We start from the raw sequence: 18,109 nt of genomic DNA, 5'->3' as shown, positions 1-18,109 counted from the left end.
AGACAGTCATGGGGCCTTTTTCCTTTATTATCTGGGGTTTCTCTGCATGGAAACATGAGCCCACCACACCCACGCCCAGGTACCTCTGGCACCCCCATAAGTGGTATATCAGTCCCAGAAGTCCTCTTTAAAATCACCAATATAAAAAAGGAGTGAGGAGGGGAGGAGGAAGGCCTGAACACCCCCGGGGCCAGGCAACTCCTGGTCAGCAGACATGGCTGGGTGCCAGGGCATGGGGCAGAGGGGGCATTCATTGGCTTCTGCACAGGAACAGGCGTTCACAGCCCTGGGGAGGCAGCTCTGGCTGGGAGGGGGCTCTGCTGCTACAATACAGATTGTGCAGAGCTAGTGGTTATGGTTTAAAGTCCGCAGGTAAGGCCAGGTGAGTGGTCTCTGGAGTGAGGGGAAAGGACACATCAAGATGCTGGGACGCAAGGGGCTGTCAGCTCCCCCAGGAGCCCCATCCTGAGGAAGGAACAAGCGAAAGCTGCCTTCCTGGTTTGGCAACAGGAGGTGCTGGGGAAGTCCACCTGAGCCCATGGTCCGTGGAGCAGGGAGGGCCACACAGCCCTGCTGAGAGCAGATGAACCATGGCAGATGGGAGGTGAAGGGACAGGAGGCTACTTCCCACTCTGAGGAAGGCACTTGCAGCTGGCGTGGCCTAGTGTGGTGTGGTAGGAAGGCGTAGCTTGGCAGATGACGAAGGGAGAGGAACGGAGCTAGGGGGCCTATCCCCTGCTCATGCAAACATGGTCAGCTGTAACCACTGCCGGTGGAGAGGAGAGTGGAGAAAGGGGTCAGCAGGGCAAATCCCAAGTCCAGCCTCCCAGCCCCATAGCTCAGCAGCTACCATCTCTTCAGCCCCTCTGAAGGCAGGTTGGAGAGGAACCCTTTTGGGGGATTCGAGGTGGGGCACTTTCTTACCTCCTCCACCCCTGGGAGACCAGGCTGCTGGCTCCTGCAGAGGCCTGGCCCTCCCTTCCTGCTCCCTTCCGAGGACCTGGACACCCCACCCCATCCTTCCAGGACTTGGGTGGCCTGGCCTTTAGGATCAGCTCTGAGGCCACAGGCTCCAGTCCCAGGAAGGTAAGAATCCTCCACCTCCCAAGTTCCTTCCCCCACCTGGCCAAGGGAGGTTCCCACCTTAAACAGGTCAAAGGTCACAACTCCATCCAGATCTGTGTCCAGAGTTTTGAAAAACCCTGTGTGTTCAAGAAAAGATACATGGGGCTGAGAATTCTGGAGGCATTCATGCAGGCCTCCCTGCCTGCCTCACCCCCACCTCCCCACAGCACCCTGAGTTCTCTCACCTACCACAGCCATTAGAGGCTCTTCCTGCTGCCTGAGAGCACCCGCCACACACAACTCCTGGCACTCAGCCCACCTGGAGCTCAACCCCAAGACCTTCGCCTCCCTGGTACATGCCATGCAGGATCTACACCCGGAGGCAGGAGCTGAATGGGGACACTCACGGAACATGGTCTCCAGTCGCACCAGGCAGCATACGAAGTTGTCAAAGTCCACAGCCAGGTCAGGCTCCGAGTAGCGGGTGATAATGAGCTCGTATAGCTTCTTGTTGAGCTTGAAGCCTGGCCCAAGAGAGCAGGTGAGGGCCAGGGAGACTCACCCAGCCAAGGGGACAGGGAGGGGGATCAGGGCTGGAAGGGTGAACCCTGAGTCTCTCTCATTGAAGGCTAGGGCTGCTCCACCTCTCCCTGTCTGTGTGGCCTCGGGCCAGTCACTTTCCCTTTCTGAGTCTCACTTTTCTCTGTGCACGATGGGGACAATAAAAACCTCCACCCTCATTAGCTGCACTGAAGACAAAAGTAAATGGGGCTGCCCGGCCGGGCGTGGCTCAGTGGTTAAGCATTGACCTAGGATCCAGGAGATTGCGGTTTGATTCCCGGTCAGGGCACATGCCCGGGTTGCGGGCCCCATGCCTAGCAGGGGGCGTGCAGGAGGCAGCCGATCAATGACAACTCTCTCATAATTGATGTTTCTCTCTCACTCTCCCTCTCCCTTCCTCTCTCTGAAATCGATATATTTAAAAAAAAAAGCAAACTGGGCTAAACCACTTGGCTAAGTAACCGTGGGGAAAAAGGCAGAAGATGGCTGTTCCCACACCACCACCATCACCATCATCACCCCAGGGATAGGACCATTTGTCAGGGAAGCAGCCTGGGGCCATCTGCCTGGGGATCCACAGATGCCGCCAGCCCGCCAGCCTCACCTGCAGACTCGATGGCCATCCGCATCTCGTAGGCACTCATGCTGCCTGACTTGTCCAAGTCAAACTTCCGGAAGATGGCCTGGGGTGGGGAGCAGAGGGTGAGAGCGAGGCCAGAACAGCCCCCTTTCAGTCCGCCCCGGGGTGGGGGATTGTTGAGGGTGGAGGGGAGAGGCCCAGAAGGTGGGTCAATTGCTGGGGTATGTGGGCTCCGGAGAAGTAGACCCAAGGTGGAGGACCTGGTCCATGCAGCGTGCAGCCCAGCCTGGCCCTGCTGTGACTAAGGCTGCAGAGGAGGGGGCATGGTGCTGCCAGCAGGGGCCACCTACCAGGTAATTCCGGATGCGGTTCCACAGGATATTGAACTCCACAAGGCCCAGCTTCCCATTGCCATCGCGCTGGGCAGTCATTAAGAAAAAAACTCTACAGCTGAAACCAGGCATGGGGAGAGCACGAGCAGCCCAGGAGAAGGGGAGACTGGCTGCAGAGCGCACCAGATGAGGGGAGGAGCAACAAGACCGAGTACAGTCAGCCCGCGGCCAGGCCTGCCCTGTTCCCTGAATCAGGGTGGCTGGGAAGGGTGCAGAGCACAAGCCTTAGGGTCACTCGGGGATGCAGGCCCTGCTCCATTTCTCAAGGCCCAGACTCAGTTTCCCCCTCCCAATCAATGGGGCGATGTTAAAGAAGGCACAGGTCCATCCACACTCCACAAAGCTTTAGGGTTAGGGTTGTTCCTTTCTCTGCACTATTCCTGGGACAAGTCACCCAGAGTCCTTCCCACGCCTACATCCCCAACTGTAAGCCCCACGGCAGGATACGTCCATGAGGTTCACCATGCTGCGGCAGGACTCCATGCTGAAGCCCTTGGTCCGCAGGTCTTTGTCTGCAAGAAAAACAGTTTCAGCACCCAGCCCAGCGAGCTTCCTGGGCCCAGCCCGAGGTAGGGCATCGGGTGGGGCAGGATCAGGGAGGCATGATTCCTGTCCCCTGGCATGTAAAATCTAGCAGAATAAGTGTGTAGTAGTGTTTTTATCATCAGAAATAACAGTTTAAAGTCTTTTGGCAATCATGCCGGTGTCTCAACAGCCAGATCAACACTAGGATCGATCAGACCAGAGTAAAATGAAAAGGGTGCGAAATAGAAATGGAAGACGCGGTGGAAACATTCAGCAAAGGTGGCCATGGCTGAGGTGGAGTCTGCTTCAGGCTCCAAGGTGAGAAGGGGGGGGGGGTCTAGAGAACAGCACGGATGGAGGTCGGAGGTCAGAGGTAGGGGCAAAGGGAAGGCTGCGGGGGTGCTTCCTTCAGTTGTGCACATCGAGAAGTGAAGCCAGGTCTCCTCCTGAACCACTTGGCCTGGCCCCAGATGCATCTTCCAGGAGGAAGGGTCCTGCGCTTGGCACTAAGGTGCTGGCAGCGGCTAAGCTTCGAATCACACCAGGCCACTGCACTCAGGCTCAGAGAATGGGGTCCGCAAGACAGCGTGAGGTGTTCAGGAGGAAAGTGGGGGTGAGCAGGGCTCAGGAAGGTAGTGGAAGGTTTCCCCACCCAGGAAAACCAAGGGGTCGGGTTCAGTTCAGTGTGCAAGCAGAAGCCTAGGTTGTGGAGTTTGGAGGAAATGGGAGGCAGGACACAGGGTGAAGAGCAGCCGCTCGGGGACACTCACGTTTGCTGATGATCCTGTTGAGGATGGTCTGCAGCTCCTTGACGCTGATCTCCAGGTCCTGAGGGAGAAGGGAGGATGGCACCTGCCCTGGGGAGAGGCACCCCTCAATGCCCCAGAGGCGCCCCTCCACCACACCCCAACCTACCTCCCCTGCCAGTTGTCTGAAGAGGGCCTTGAAGTTCTCATCAATCTCCTCTTCCGAGAGCACTTGCTGGATGGAGAAGGGGGAGCAGGTCAGGGACGCCCCAGCCCAGCCCTCACATGGGCAGCAGCTAGAGGCAGGGCTGGGACCACTCATAGCTACATGTCACTTCACTTCTCTGAGCCTCACTCTTCTCATCTGTAAGGTGGGAGTCTAATCCCCACTCTACCCCCGTCCAGGATTCTGGTGGCCTAAATGAGGAGGGTACAGTTCAGCTCAGTGAAGGGTGAGCTTTGACTCCCTGCTGCACTACCTGGGCAAATTCCTTAACATCTCTGAACTTAAGTTTCCCACTGAGAGGGGAGACGGTGACAGCACCCTGACAGTGTTACTGTGGGGGAAACAGGCTGACCTGGAGAAAATCTCAACACAGACCGGCAGAGAGTGAGAGCACAGAGATCCCACACAACTATTATCACAAAGCTCTTGGCAGACTTTAAAGTGCTGGGCAAACGAGGAATCAGCTTTATTCTTAGGGCTCCTGCCAGAAGGGGCTCTGCCCTGCCAGATGGAGCCCGGGGGATAGGACACCCAGGTCCCCATCACACACCCAGGGTGGAGAGGAAAAAGGCCTGGTGGGGGCAGGGCACGTACCTCATCAGGAAGGTTGGCCTGGACCTGATCATCCAGCTCCCTGCAGAGGGGGCGGAAAACGAGGGCCAGTCAGGGGGAGCAGGGAGGCCGGGGGGGACAGGAGGAAAGGAGGGCCCACGACTCACTCGGTCCCGGCGCTCTTTTCCGAGAAGAAGCGCAGCACGAAGTCGCCCTCCTTGTTGGGCTCGAAGGTGGAGGGCACCACCACGTACTCCCCGGGCGGCAGGCGGAAGCGGGTGCTGACCTCCCGCAGGTTGATGAACTGCTCCGACCGGGCCCGAGACGAGTTGGCCAGGAAGAAGTCGCGCTTCAGGTGCACGGCCGGCTGGCCCACCAGCTGGACGGGAAGGAGGGAGTGGAGCAGCTGCCCACTCAGCCCACCGTAGGGCTGCCCCCAGACCCGGGCCCCAGGCTCCGAGTCCTGGCCAAGGGGCTGGAGAGCTGGGTCGTGGCTCAGTCACCCCAGGCTGCGTGACCCTGACAAGCCATTTTGTCTGTTTCCGTCTCTGTAAAACGGGGGTAATAACCCTGCCTACTGCACAGGGTGGAGGTGAATGTAGATACTATAACCATGAATGAACTCCCTCCTTACTACTACTCGGAGCGGCCCAGGGCAGATGCCGCACCTCATTCAGCGCTCACGGGTGTGGGGTGCTCAGCCATCCCCCGCCCTGCTCCTAACCCGCGCCCCAGAGGCCACAGCCCGCACTCACGCAGTGTAAACAGTAAGACGGGAAGAACCTCGGTGTGCGTGTCAGGTGGGGCTCTGAGGGCCAGGGTTCAGATCCCACTCCCTCACTTGTTACCTGCTCTGACCTCCAGGAGAGCAGTTTGCTCTACCCACTGAACAATGGGCGGGGGTTGAGGGGCACTTTGTGAGCAGTAAAATGAGGTGACTTCTTAGTTTTCTTTGTGGACTTGCCACAGGACTGCTCCCCTCTGCATACCATCAGGCATGTGTGTTCAGGGGTGTGTAAATCCAGGTGAGTCATGTGCCACACCTACCTCCGGAGGGACCTACAAGAGAGATAGGGAAGTTAGAGAAGCATGCTTGGCCCAGGGGCCCAGGGCGTAGTAAGTGTTGGGTAGGGGCCCTGAGTTCTTAAGATGCGAATGACGAGACCAGGAGGCAGGGTCCTGGGCCTGGGGCAAAGTGGTGACCCGGATCTGTCTTCACATCAGAGAGGGACACTAGGATCCTGGGAGGGGGGCACAGGCAAGATCCTCTTTGTCCCTGAAATGCTCTGGGCCTCAGCTATGAATTAGAGCCCCCAGGACAGCTCCCAGGGTGGCCAAGAGCAATGTCCTACAGTCCAGGGACATCAGAGGTCCATGGGCTGCCAGGGGTCTTAGGCCTGGGCTGAGGCTGTTTTGACCCCCACCAGGAAGGTCGAGGAGTTTGTGTGTCTTGAACACAGTGCAGGAAGCAGGGCTTCCTGTATCATACACCTCCACACCAGCCTCTGCTTACACACTTCCCAGACAGGGAGCTCACTACTCCTCTAGCGCAGTCCACCTGCCCACTTCTCTCTGAAGCTGAGCAAACTCTGGCCCCCAGAAGCTGCCTTCCAGGTGTCAGCTCAGTTAGCTCTCTCTTCCCAAGAGAAGCCTTCTGCCCTGTAAGTGGGAATGAGTCCCAGAATCGTCCCCTCTCCTAGCCAAACATCTTCCCCTCCACCAGCCCCACTGGGTGAATTTTAGGCCCCTGCACACCCTAAACCTGGCAGAGGGCTCAGCAGGTGCCACCCTGGGCTCATGGGATCCTGCCTCAGTGGAGTGATTCACCCCAGTGGCTTAGTCAGGACAGGCAAGCAATGGCAGTGGTGTCCTCTGGCGCCCCCTGGTTGATTTCACCTGCGGTGGGTGGGAGCCCCGCTTTTCAGCAGCGCGCTGGACTTAACCCCAAGCTCACCTCATACACTGCAAAGCCAATGGTCTCCATGTCACGGCCAAAGCGGCGCTCCCGGCGGCGGTGCTTCTGCATGAGCGCCAGGACGAAGCTGCAGCCTGACTCTCGACCCCCGTAGTCATCCTCGTTCACGTCATCTGTCTCCTCCAGCCGGATCTTGAACTGGGGGTTCACCCAGAAGGTGGCTACAGGAGGGGAAGAGGTGAGGATCAGAGGAGCAGAGCCGAGCCAGACCCCAAGTCTTCCCCACCCCCATGTGCCTATCCATTCACTCAACAAAGTGCCCATAGTGTGCCGTGTGACAGACATATAGTGGGGACACACACAGTCCCCGTCCTCAAGAGCTCACATTCCTGACACAGGAGGAAAAGAATGCGCCAGCCAGGTTAATTAACGAACAATCACAGGGCACAAGCAAGCTGGAGCTGGCCAGGGAAGGCATCTTTGAGGTGGCATTTAAGCTGAGAACTGAGGGAAGCCCTGGGACGACACTGGGAAGCAGGGGCCAGGCAGAGGGAGAGCTGAGCCCCACACACAGGCGGACAGCCAGTCTAATGAGGCTCCCAGTCCCAGTGAGCACAGGGGACCCAGGGGGTTCCCGTGAGCACAGGGGACCCAGCGAGGTGCCAGAGGTTTGCAGAAGCCGGAGTGGTGGTGAGGAGTGTGGACTGAACCAAAGAGCAAAAGAACCTTCTGACACTATACCCACTAGGAAGACTATAATAAAAGACATGGGCAATGACAAGTGGTGACAAGGATAGAGAGAAATTGTAACCCTCAGACGTTGCTTGTGGGCATGGAAACCGACGTCGGCACTTTAGAAAACAGTGGCAGTTCCTCAAATTAAACACGTAAATACTATACAACCTAATGATTTCCCTCCTACTTATAGACCCAAAAGAACATATGCTCACACAAACACATGTACGTGAATATTCATAGCAGCATTACCCATAATAGCCAAGCACTGGAAACAACCCAAATGTTCATCAGCTGATGAATGAAGAGACAATATGTGGTCCACCCATATAATGGAATATTATTCTGCCATAAAAGTGAAATGAAGTACTGATACATGCTACAATGTGGACGAGCTTTGAAAATATTATATTAAGGAAAATAAGCCAGGCACAAAAGGTTACATATTGTATGATCCCATCTATATGCAATGTCCAGAATAGGCAAATCTACAGAGACGGAAAGATTAATGGTTTCGGGGGCGGGGAAGTGGGGAATAGGAGTGACGGCTAAGGGATGGAGGGTGTCCTTGGGGGCAGTGACAATGTTTTGGAGTTGGATAATGGTGATGATTTCACAGCACTGTGAATATACTAAAACCCACTGAACTGTACACGTGAAAAGTGTGAATTTCATAGTATGTGAATTATCACAATTCTTTAAAAATTATGTATCAGAATTGTGTGACTGAATTAAAGACACACTTGGAGGGAAATTTATTGCCTTAGGAGCATATATTTTTAAAAAACCAAATTAATGAAATAAGTCTCTAATTTAAGAAGACATGAAATAAAGTTTAAAAATAAATCCAAAGAAAGCAGAAGAATGAGATAAACAGAAAAGCAAAGATTAATGATATAAAAAAATACTATACGTCAGACCAACAAAGTCAGAAGACATTTCTTTGTAAGGTCTAATATTGACAGATTTCTCCGAGAATCAACGAAGACGAAAGAGGCGATGCAAATAAGCAGCACTATGAATAAAGAGAGGGTACCAACAGACGAGGCATCAGAGTATCTTAGGGTAACTTTACACTAATAATTTTGAAAACAGATGCAAAGGATAAATTCCTAAAAAATACAATTCATCAAAACAGGCTCCAGAGGAAAGAGAAAACCTGAATAGTCCAATCACCATTGAAGATACTCAGTATCAAAGGTTAATGTTCACAGGAAGAAAAGAGCAGGCCTGCCAGCTTTACAGACCATTTCCATCAAACATTCAAGCAACAAATCATCCCCATCTCATGCAAACTCCTCTGGGAAACAGGAAAAGGGAAAACGCTTCCCAATGCACTTTATTATTTTTTTTTTTTAATTTTTTTTTTTTTATTTCAGAGAGAGGAAGGGCGAGGGAGACAGAAACATCAATGATGAGTCATTGATCGGCTGCCTCCTGCACGCCCCCTACTGGGGATCAAGCCCGCAACCCGGGCATGTGCCCTGACCGGGAATCAAACCGTGACCTCCTGGCCCGGCCGGGCGTGGCTCACGGTTGAGTGTCGACCTAGGATCCAGGCGATCGGGGTTCGATTACCGGTCAGGGCACATGCCCCGGTTGTGGGCTCGATCAATGACTCTCTCATCATTGATGTTTCTGTCTCTCTCTCCCTCTCCTGTCCTCTCTCTGAAATCAATAAAGATATATTTTAAAAAAACAAACCATGACCTCCTGGTCATAGGTCAACACTCAACCACTGTGCCACACCAGGTTGGGCTCCAGTTCACTTTAGAAGCCAAATATAAATATAGCACCAATAGCAACACTAGACAAGGTCAGTATAAGAAAGGAAAATTACAGGCAAATCTCACTCATGAACACAGATGTAAAGCTATTGTATAAAAATGTTATGCTATGAACTCATTTTTATCTCAGAATGTAAAGTTGATTTAATATTATAAAAGTGGTCAATGTAATTTAGTGTTTTGACAGATAAAAGAAAAAAACATATTATCATAATAAATACAACTGAAAGTACTTAATAAGATTAAATTGCATTAATGTGGTAAAAGGTGTCTACAAAAAACCCTAGAGTAGAAGTTTTTAGTGATGAAATCTAAACATTTAGCCGTGAAAACTTTTCCTCCGAGACAGGGTTAAGACCACAAGGACATAGCCATTTCTATTCAATACCATAGCCCTGGCCAGCATATTAAACTAGAACACATAACAAAGGTTATAAGAATTGGAAAAGAAACAAATTTGTCATTATTTGCAGATGCTCCATTGTCAATTAGAAAGCCAGAGAGAGCCCTGTCTAGGTGGCTTAGTTGGTTGGAGCATCATCTGTACACCAAAAGGTTTGAGGTTTGATTCCAGGTCAGGGCAAGTGTGGGAGGTAACCAATTGATGTTTCTCTTTCTTTCTCCCTTCCTCTCTCTAAAAATCAATAAAAACGTATCCTGTGAGGATTAAAATTTTTTTTTTAAAGAAAACCAAAGAGAATCTACAGATAAATCCTTAAAATTAATTAAACAAGTTTGCTGGACATAAAATAAATTTAAGAGGTCTACTGCATGTTACTGTATCAGCAACTCTTTCTTTTCTTTAATTTTTTTTTTAAATATACCTTTATTGATTCAGAGAGAGGAAAGGAGAGGGAGAGAGAGAGAAACACCAATGATGAGAGAGTCATTGGAGATCGAGCCCACAACCCGGGCATGTGCCCTGACCGGGAATCGAACCTTGATCTCCTGGATCCCAGGTCGGTGCACAACCGCTGAGCCACGCCCGGCCGGGCTCAGCAACTCTTTCTTAGAAGATGTAATTTTAAGAAATATTGTTTACAATATCAATATGATAGAGTCTCTAGGAATAAGTCTCAAAAGATGTATGAGCCCTTTATGATAAAAATTATAAAATTTTGTCACAAGACATTAAAGAAAGCCAAAATAAAGTGATATACAGTAGTCCTCCGTTATCCATGGGAGATACGTTCTAAGACCCCAGGGGATGCCAGAGACCTCGAATAGTACCAAACCTTATATATTCTATGTTTTTCCCTATAAATACCTACTATAATGAAGTTTAATTTAAAAATATGGAGCAATAAGAGATTACCAAAACTTACTACTAATAAAATAGAATTATAACAATATGCTGTAATCAAAGTGATGTGACTGTGGTTTCTCAAAAAGTCTTATCCTGTCCTCACCCTTCTTTTTACGATGATGTGCGATGTCACAACGCCTGTGTGATGTGATGAAGTGAGGCGAGTGATGTGGGCACTGCGACGTAGCATCAGACTACCACAAGGGCCACTTGAACACTAGCTCTGCGATACGGCAGTCGTGGCCCGATAACCTAGATGCTCCTGGCCAGCAGGCAGGTGGCGGACACACTGCGGATACGCTGATCAAAAGGATGACTCAGGGCCTGGGCGGGCCTGCCCAAGATTTCAGAATGCTACTCAGGACAGCTCATAATTTCAAACTTATGAATTGCTTATTCCTGGAATTTTCCATTTAATATTTTCAGACCACGGTTGACTGTGGGTTGGAAGTGCTGCAAGCAAAAACACAGATAAGGAGGGGCTACTGCACCACGTTCCTGGATACGGAGGCTCACAATCGTAAAGATGGCAACTCTCCCCAAATTGATCCGCAGATTCAATGCCATCCCAAATGAAATCTCAAAATGGTTTTTTGTATGACCTGGTAAGCTGATTCTAAAATTCACATGAGCCCGGCTGGGCGTGGCTCAGTGGTTGGGCATCGACCTAGGATCCAGGCGATCGGGGTTCGATTCCTGGTCAGTGCACATGCCCGGGTTGCGGGCTCGATCCCCAGACGGGGTAGTGCAGGAGGCAGCCGATCAATGACTCTCTCATCATGGATGTTTCTACCTCTCTCCCTCTCCCTTCCTCTCTCTGAAATCAATAAAGATATATTTTTAAAAAATAATAAAATTCACACGGAAAAGCAAAATGCAAGGATAGCTAAGAGAGTCCTGAAGAAGAGATGCACCCTGTCCGATAGCAGGACTCCGTACAAATCTACAGCAACTACGTCAGCGTGCTGTTGGCAGAGGGACAGACCAAGGATGGAATGGCGAGGCCAAACAGACCCACACATGTGGGAGCTCTGTGATGGAGCTGGCACTGCAGGGCAGGGGGGAAAGGACAGGCACCTCAGTAAAAGGTACAGGGACAGTGGTTGCCTATCTGGGGAAAGGGAAATTGGATCCCTATGAGGGAAAAGACTTCAAAATAGGGGGCTGGGAGCCACGCAGGAGCTGCTGGAGGAAACGGCGAGAGACCAGCAGCAGTGGGTCTGGCGAAGCCACCAGGAGTGACCCCCCAAGAGAGAGGTTGCAGCCGTGTGGTGAGGGTGGCAGCTGGGCTGGAGCGGGTGAAAAACTGAACTAGAAGAAAGAAAGGAAGCAGGAGTGTGGCAATTCCTGAGAAATTTTGCTTTGAAGAGCAGAGAAATGGGTGGGGAAGTGGGGCTACGATAGGGTTGCCCTGTTTTGAGACAGACAAGTCTGCATAATGACACGAGAGTGAGAGGTGATGGATGAAGGAGGTTGAGGGAAAATGGGGTCCCAGCGGAGGTCGGGGTCCCCATGGGCAGGGACAATTCTGCCACTGTCATGGGAGGGAAAGCAGTAGGATGGGACAGGTCTAGACAGGCTGAGGGATCGGAGGTGGGAATATGAGGGGGTTCCTGCGTGATGAGCTCTGTCTTTCAGTAACAGGCCAGGCCAGGTGTGCAGATGAGTCACGGCGGAGGGAGGTTTGCAGGGAGAGTGTGGACAATGCTGACTAGCAGTGGAGCTGCCGGGCCGTGCAAAGTGCTCATTTGAAGTTTGTAGCTATGCATTCCCAGGGAAAACCCTGCCCCAGCCCTGTGATTTCTCTCCAGCCACACTCAGTGGTTCCGGAGCGACGGGAGAGGGTTCAACCAGAATTGTGGTTGTGCCAAGTGAGAGGAGCGGAGGGAGCCAGGAGCCAGGAAACAGAGCTTGCAGGGAAAAGATGAACACCATGACTAACCTGGTAAGGAGAGGACAGGTGGGAGGTGGAGGACAGTGCAAAAGTAGTGGGTTCGACAGATCAGACAGGTCAACAAGGCTGAGGGCTGCGGGGAGGGCTGCAAGGGTCGAAGGCGAGGCCAGAGAGGGGCGTTTGGAACAGCTCAGGGTGGTGGCTGAACTAAGGGGAAGGAAAGGTTGCTGCAGGTGAGGATGGCAAGGGATTAAGAGGCCAGGCTGTGGACCAAGTCATCCACGTGGATCTGGAAGCCCAGGGAAAGGTGACGGGTCAGGGAGGACTGCCGGCCAGGAGGAAGGTCGCGGGTTGAGAAATAACAGGAAGCGGCTGGATGGCAACAAAGTCTCCTTCCCCTTTATCACCCTGGGCTCAGGCCCCAGGATGGGAGGCAAGCGTGGCTCTTTAGAATTTACAAGGACGTGCAACATTTTACTCCTCGAAGCTAATCTGAGGGGTCAGCACAACCACCCCCATCTCCCACGTGAGAAGCTGAGGCTCCCCAAGAACACGTGCTGCCTGAGGCCTGCACGCTGGAGGCAGCGGGGCCCAGACCCCAGCCCGTGCGCGCGCCCTTCGTGGGCTCAGGTCACCTGGGTAGTTGCGGCAGCCCCCCGCGGTGCTCCCCCGCCGCCAGGTGCCATCGTAGAGGGTGGTGTTCCATTTGCGGAACCGCCGGCTCTTGAGGGCATCGGGAGTCAGGTTGCAGATCTCCAGGCGGGTAAACTCACGCATGAAGTCTCGGAATGACATCCTGGGGATCGGGGTGCAGAGGTGAGCCACGGTCCCCAGCCAGGACACACAGGGGTGCCATACGGCCCAGTTTGTGGGTTTGGGAGGTGGTGTGTGCCTCCTGAGGGGCCAGGCTGAGGGAGCTGCTCACCAGAACTCCCCGTCTTCCATCTTGATTCGGAGCTGCTCCCGCTCATAAGGGTCCACGTTGTTCCACTCTGAGGAGCTGTGGGGAGCAGGGCGCTGCCAGGGGCTGGTGGGCACTGACCTGCCCGGCCTCTGTCCCTGGGGCCTGTCCTCCCCTAGCCCAGGTCAGAAGCCCTGAGAATGCTCAGAGGCTGGGCACAGGGGCCCAGGTGCCCTGTGCTTGGTCCCTAGACCCAGTAACATGAAGATGGGCCCCTCTGCTCAATCCTGAGCCCACCTCAGGCTGGCAGAGCCCTGAGGAGAAATGCCAGTCGTACTGATCAGCCTCCCCAGCCAGTGCCCACAGCCCCTCACCGGTCACTCCAGGCTCCTGTCCACTCCACCTCGCCCCAGGGGTTCCGCATCCGGATCAGGTTCACCATCTGGCCCATGTAGTTCACCTGTTTCCCAGAGCTCCCATCAGTGCCTGTTTCTGGAATGTGCTTTAACGCCCCTTCCTGCCATTTCACCCTCACCAAGCCCTGCTCAGCACCCAGCACCCAGCAGCCAGCGCCACACCAGAAACAGCGGAAAAGCAGCTGTGTCCACAAACTACAGGAAACCAAGGCAGGACAAGATGAACACCTCAGGACAGGAGTCCCCAGGAGACAGATAAGGTGCTACTATAGGCAAGCCAGCCCTCCCACAGCCCTGGTCACAGGCCAGAGAGGCAAGAGCAGGCAGAGAGGTGGTCACCAGCCTGCAGGGAAGGCCCCCACAGTACCTGCTTGGCCCCAGTCACAGAGTACGCGTGGCCCTTCACCAGCTTCTTGAAGGTGACGACCTCCATGTCCAGAACGCTGGAGATCTGCAGAAAGCCATGTGCTGTGGTCAGAGGCGAGGTTCCAGGACCTGGCCAGCATCCCTACTCCCAGGCAGATGAGCCCTGAGCACCCGGGTCTTGGACATTCGCCCTTATACAAACAACAGCTACTAGGAGTAGAAGGCAGGGACCCTGACCCCACCTAACCCAACACCTCCTAGAAGGGGCACCCCAACACTGCTTTTGGCCAGAGCCAGCCAGACCCTGTGCAAACACACTAGGGACAGGCTGGCGCACTCACATCAATGGAGCAGCCCAGCAGGGAGCCCCGCTCCAGCGCCTTGATGATGATTTGGTAGAGGTCGCTGGGTGCCTTACGCAGCTCATACCACTCGGTGACGCCGCCTGTGAAGTCCTCAAAGCCCTCGGAGGTGCTGCCCCCAGACAGGGCTTCATAGCTGCCATTTACCCTGTGGGTGGCCCCAGGTCAGTGCTCTGGCACCATGTAGGTCGCTGCACCCCAGGATGGCCTGCAGCTGTCCCCTGGGCCCCCACTCACTTGGCATAGGCCTTCTCCAGCAGGGCGCTCCAGAACTCGTTGCCTTGGGCAGAGTGCACGAACACCAGCTTCCCGTCCTTGGTGGGCAGCAGGTCATCCACAACCACATCCACCCACTCCCCAAACTGCCACAGCTGTGGGTGGGCAGGGAGGGAGCACAGTCAGCACCTGCTCTGGGGTCCCCCAAGCCTAAGATCAAACCTGTCTGCCACTTACTAGATCACATATCCTAAAGCAAGTTATCCCCTCCGAGCGTCAGTTTCCCTATCCGTAAAAGGAAACAGCAGTACCTTCCTCATGGGTAGAATTAACCCAATCATGAAGGTAAAGCTGTCCTAAAAGGGCAGCACTGGTGATATTTTAAACAGACCAAGGTTGGAAAGCTCCAGCCTGGGCTCTCCAGGAAACGGCCTTCTTTAGGACATGGCCCCTACTTCTCCGCTCCCCATTCTAGGCCGGGGGGGGGGGGGGTGGTGGGGGTGGTGTGTGTGTGTGTGTGTGTGTGTGTGTGTGTGTGTGTGTAGGGGGTAGAGATACATATGTAAAGTGGACACAGACTGAAAATGTAACATCCAGATCCTTCAACCACAAATGGGCGGGGTTCCTGCAATCGCGGGGTTTGCTTCAGAGATGCCAGAGGGCCGGGTTCCCCAGGCACGGAGGAGTCAGGTTGCCTGGGGCCAGAAGCAACACAATGCTATGGAGAAGGAAGGGGGCAGAACAATGGGGAAAGGGGAGCTGGTGCACCCAAGCAGCAGGGGTAGCAGGGAGGGGGGCGCTATTGAACTGGCCAAAAAAGGCAGGAGGAGCAGACTGGAGGAGTGAGGGGGAGGCAGTGGGAAAAGGGGCAGTGAGGCAGCCTGGGCAAGTGTGGCGCTTGGCCAAATGAACGGCACCAGGGATCCTATGGGTCCTGCAGGCTGTCTCCTGGGACCCAAGGTAGGTGAGGATGGAGCATGGATGGTAACAGGGCTCCCTGACTAGGTGGAACGAGGACACCCAGGAGTCCCCAGGGCAGGGCTAGGGCCACCGGGGCCAGAGGGTCTCATCCAGGGTTGCTGGGGGGGCGTCTCCCCCAACACCAGCTCATTAAGAATTCATTAGTATGACTTCAAAAATGGGCTCGGCGGGAAAAGCTGGTTTAAATAGACTCAATCCCAAGTTTTTCTTTTCGGCAGGGCTCTGTCAGAGGCTGGAGGCTGCCAAAGTCCAGGAGGAGCTGGGGTGGGTAGCTGGGGAGATTGATACCAGGGGTGGAGATGGCCATACATGGTCTGTTTTCACCCAGCAGAACATTCATTTATTTTTAGATGGGGAAACTGAGACCCCGGGGAGGAAAAAGGATCTGTCCCACAGGATGTAACACAGAGACCTTTCTATTCTTCCAAGCACTTTCCTCCCGATATGCACAACCACACAGGAAAACTGCCAGTCAAAATACCTGCCCAACCATTTCACACATGACAGATCCTAGATGGCACCGAGGTCAAATACATTCCAGAGGGAGGGCTGGCCCCTGCAGGGTGTGGCTCTGAGCCACCCTGACTTCAGATTGCTGTGGGTCATCTGTCCTCACTTCCTCCAGTGGCAGCTACCACTCTCTCCCCCACGCTCTGCACCTCACCTGGAAATGGAAGATGCCAGCGTAGCCATCCTGGAAGCTCTGGCCATGTGGGACCACTCGGTGCAGGAGGGTGTCATTGAGGGTGAGAGAGGCGATGGCAGCCAGGAGCCAACAGTCCCCTGGGATGGAAAACCCACATCAGACCTGCTCTGCTAATCAGCTCTCGGAGGGGCACAAGCTTGCCCATGCTGGGGAGAACCCGGGGTTCCCTGGGTAGCATATCCCTCAACTTACAGGAAAGCCCCAGGAATCTGGGCAAACCAGCCCCATCACTGATAGCCAGAGCCTGTCTAGGCTTGCAGGAGGGAGGGGTTGGGGCAGAGCCAGAAGGAACGGGCACAGGGAACTCCTATGGAAAAAAACACCGAAAACCCCCTAGGGCCTACCCAGCGCTCCCTGGCAGATGTCCGTGCGGGTCGCCCCATCCACGATGAACTGGGGGTTTGAGAGCAGCTCCTGCAAGAGACCCAGAGTCCTGTCTCTAGACCAGCCACCCCAGACTCCACTCCCTACTAGGGACCTGGGTAGCCCCTCTCACCGTGGGACGCTTCCACTTGATACCGTAGGTTTTGGAGGAGTTGGGGCCCAGGTCCTTATAGCCCAGGCTCTGGGTCACTGGAGGGAAGGCATCGTCGCGGAAGAGGGCCCCCGCCTGCAGGCACTGAGCCCGCAGCTGCTCATAATCCTGGCCCAGGTACTTGATGGCATTTTCATGGCGGCCCAGGCCCAGCTCCTTGGCCCGCTGCTTCTGCACTTGTGCAGACACCCCGGTGCAGTACACTGGGGTGATAATCTCCTCAGCCATCCTGTGGGACAGACAGGCCTTCTCAGAACCCAGGCCTTCCCAGGACTGGGACGGGGTCCTGCCCGTCCTTGCCCACCCTGCCTCCCCAGACCTGAGGTTTCCCCACATCGCTGCCCCCCTGGCAGGACTCAGGCCTCTGCCACTTCCTTCAGCTCCCAGGCAGGAGTTCCCCAGCCCCGGGGTGTGCTGGCCACGCCCTCCCTGCCCCCACAGAGCTACCCCCTCTATTTTCCCCGAGCCCATTGTCCTTGGCCGGCTGCAGCCCTGTGGTCAGCGGGCCAGCGGGCCAGCCAGGTGGGGCAGGGCGGGCCGAGGTGACGCGGGGAACCTGAAGGTCGGAGACCCCAGGAAAGCCTTTCGGACCCAGTCGGCCTGCAAACCCCTCCCCAAACCGGCCGGGCTCCTCCTCGCTGCCCCTGTCCCCGGCCTGAGGGCTGCGAACGACAGGCCGTCGGGGTCCGTCCGCAGGCCCCCGAGACAGGCGGGGGGCCGGGCGCCCGCCCTCAGCCCCCCTCCGGCCGCCCCCAGCCCCGCCTCTGGAGACCGCGGCGAGCGCGGGCGGGGGGCGCGGGCTGGGACCCCGTCCCCGCGGCCCGGGGGCAGGGGCTGCGACCGGGAATCCCGGCCCCGCCACTCGGCCGCCTACCTGGAGGAGGAGTCGGGGGTCGCCGCCGTCCCGCGCCTGGCTTCCCGGCGGAGCTCGGGGCAGGGCCCAACCAGGAAGAGCGCTCCTCCCCGCCCGCGCGCCCCGCCCGCCCGCGCCCTCCGCCCTCCTTCGGTCTCCTCCTCCGGCTCCGACCCCGCTTCCTCTCGGCTGCCCCTTATCTCTCGGGCACCGTCCCCGACTATCTCTCACTCACGGCGGCCTCCCGCCCCCTCCCCCGCGGGCCAGCTCCGCGCGGGGACGAGCTAGCGAGACGCAGAGTTGTCCCCGGGGAGGGGCAGCGCGGGTCGGGTGGGGTGGGCCGGGGCCTGGACGCAAGGGCACCGCGGGGGGGAAGGAGGGGGCAGGGCAGGGCAGGGCCGGGGGTATTTTTAACCAGGGGCAGCTGCAGGAGCTTCAGGGCAGGGCGGCCCCACCCGGCGCGGCGGCCCCGCAGGGCATTCCCGGGCG

General features: G+C 55.3%; 1 protein-coding gene across 2 annotated transcripts; it reads right to left on the bottom strand.

Moving 5' to 3' along the window:
* Positions 1-10: 10 nt before the first annotated feature.
* On the bottom strand, positions 11-17,737 carry CAPN1 (calpain 1). 2 transcript variants are annotated; one of them, XM_081153450.1, is made up of 22 exons: positions 17,642-17,737; positions 16,729-16,996; positions 16,577-16,646; positions 16,191-16,309; positions 14,567-14,700; positions 14,309-14,477; positions 13,969-14,052; positions 13,560-13,645; positions 13,210-13,284; positions 12,920-13,080; positions 6,602-6,783; positions 5,695-5,706; positions 4,815-5,026; positions 4,690-4,729; positions 4,039-4,104; positions 3,894-3,951; positions 3,046-3,110; positions 2,557-2,625; positions 2,231-2,309; positions 1,473-1,589; positions 1,144-1,202; positions 11-766 (listed from the first exon to the last, which is right to left on the bottom strand). In XM_081153450.1, the coding sequence occupies exons 2-22, from the start codon at positions 16,993-16,995 to the stop codon at positions 740-742; spliced, it is 2,151 nt and encodes a 716-aa protein (XP_081009576.1). In that variant the 5' UTR covers position 16,996; positions 17,642-17,737; the 3' UTR covers positions 11-739. The 2 variants fall into 2 exon arrangements, with proteins under 2 accessions (XP_081009576.1, XP_081009577.1); XM_081153451.1 differs by lacking the exon at positions 17,642-17,737 and adding an exon at positions 17,324-17,388.
* Positions 17,738-18,109: the final 372 nt, after the last annotated feature.

The sequence above is a fragment of the Miniopterus schreibersii genome (genome assembly GCF_964146895.1).
Source record: "Miniopterus schreibersii genome assembly, chromosome: 12".
Classification (NCBI taxonomy): domain Eukaryota; kingdom Metazoa; phylum Chordata; class Mammalia; order Chiroptera; family Miniopteridae; genus Miniopterus; species Miniopterus schreibersii.
The sequence above is the reverse complement of the archived record's forward strand: the minus strand, read 5'-3'. Positions and strand labels throughout refer to the sequence as shown.